The sequence below is a fragment of the Epinephelus moara genome, unplaced genomic scaffold (assembly GCF_006386435.1).
Source record: "Epinephelus moara isolate mb unplaced genomic scaffold, YSFRI_EMoa_1.0 scaffold1292, whole genome shotgun sequence".
Lineage (NCBI taxonomy): Eukaryota > Metazoa > Chordata > Actinopteri > Perciformes > Serranidae > Epinephelus > Epinephelus moara.
The window spans coordinates 1-1000 of record NW_026078766.1 but is presented as its reverse complement, the minus strand read 5'-3'; the positions used below and the strand labels follow the sequence as shown (position 1 = coordinate 1000).

Here is a 1000-nt window from a genome sequence, read left to right as displayed (position 1 = left end):
ATAAATAAAAGCAATGACTAACCCAGCCATTCACAGCCGTAGAGCTCCACTCTCATGCACACGATCATGGAGTGGTCCGTCACAGGCATAAAGCGGACGAATCGAGCGATGATGGGAGGCTCCAGATCCTTCAGCACCACATCATATGCATTCCTGTTCCCCTCAATGACCTGGCAGAGTAGATGCAGATGACACGAATACGACTGACTGAGTGAAACGTGTCAGCAGCAGCATATATGTGTGTCAAATCAAACATAAAACATTGGCAAATCTGTTATAGATATGTTAGATATTAATTCCCCTTTTTGTATGCCAGCGCTGCCGCTAGTTCTGCTACCCCTTAATTTCTAATGAACTCTGTTGCTTCCGCTCTGCTGCAAAGAAGATATTAACTTTTGGTCCCCTATCTTGTCATCTCTCACCAGTGGTGGAGTCAGTATGCAGAGCAGATCCTTTACTTATGTAGTAGCAGCACTGTATTGTAAAGATATAGTAAGTGTATCAAAGAGGCATTAATAGCAAAGTGTACTTAAATATACTCATATTTCAGAAAAAATATGAGTGTTATTCTAGTCTATGAAGTGTTAGGAATTTATGTCATAATGATTATTTAAGCTGGCATAACTTAAAAATAGGCCTACTTTCGTCTGGGTTTTTTGTTCCCTTGTCTATTTAAATTCACAGATTCAAAGTAGCTTCCTGTTTGAAAACTGTAGCACTGTGATGTACAAAGTCAACTCTCCAAGGGTCTCTAAGGCCCTGCTGTCGTGGCAGTTTCTGCTCCAGCCCTACACCTGCACCTGACATAATTAAGATGTCCTGATAAAGTGAAATTGAATTATACATGCGCGTCTGGAATGAGAAACAAAGAGAGGTAGTAATATCTGCTCACCGGCCTTCCCTTCCTATCATGCCAGCCCACCCAGTTGCTGCCGTCGCGGCTGTACTTGATCCTGTATCGCTGGGCAAACTCATTACCCATGCCGTCGGCGTGGCGACC

General features: G+C 43.1%; 1 protein-coding gene across 1 annotated transcript; it reads right to left on the bottom strand.

The window, feature by feature from the left end:
• Positions 1 to 22: 22 nt before the first annotated feature.
• LOC126386973 (discoidin domain-containing receptor 2-like) lies at positions 23 to 994 on the bottom strand (the record flags this gene model as incomplete). The annotated part of the gene is made up of 2 exons (XM_050039551.1): positions 893 to 994; positions 23 to 170 (listed from the first exon to the last, which is right to left on the bottom strand). Coding segments are annotated over exons 1-2 (238 nt in total), but the record flags the coding sequence as incomplete, so codon positions are not given.
• Positions 995 to 1000: the final 6 nt, after the last annotated feature.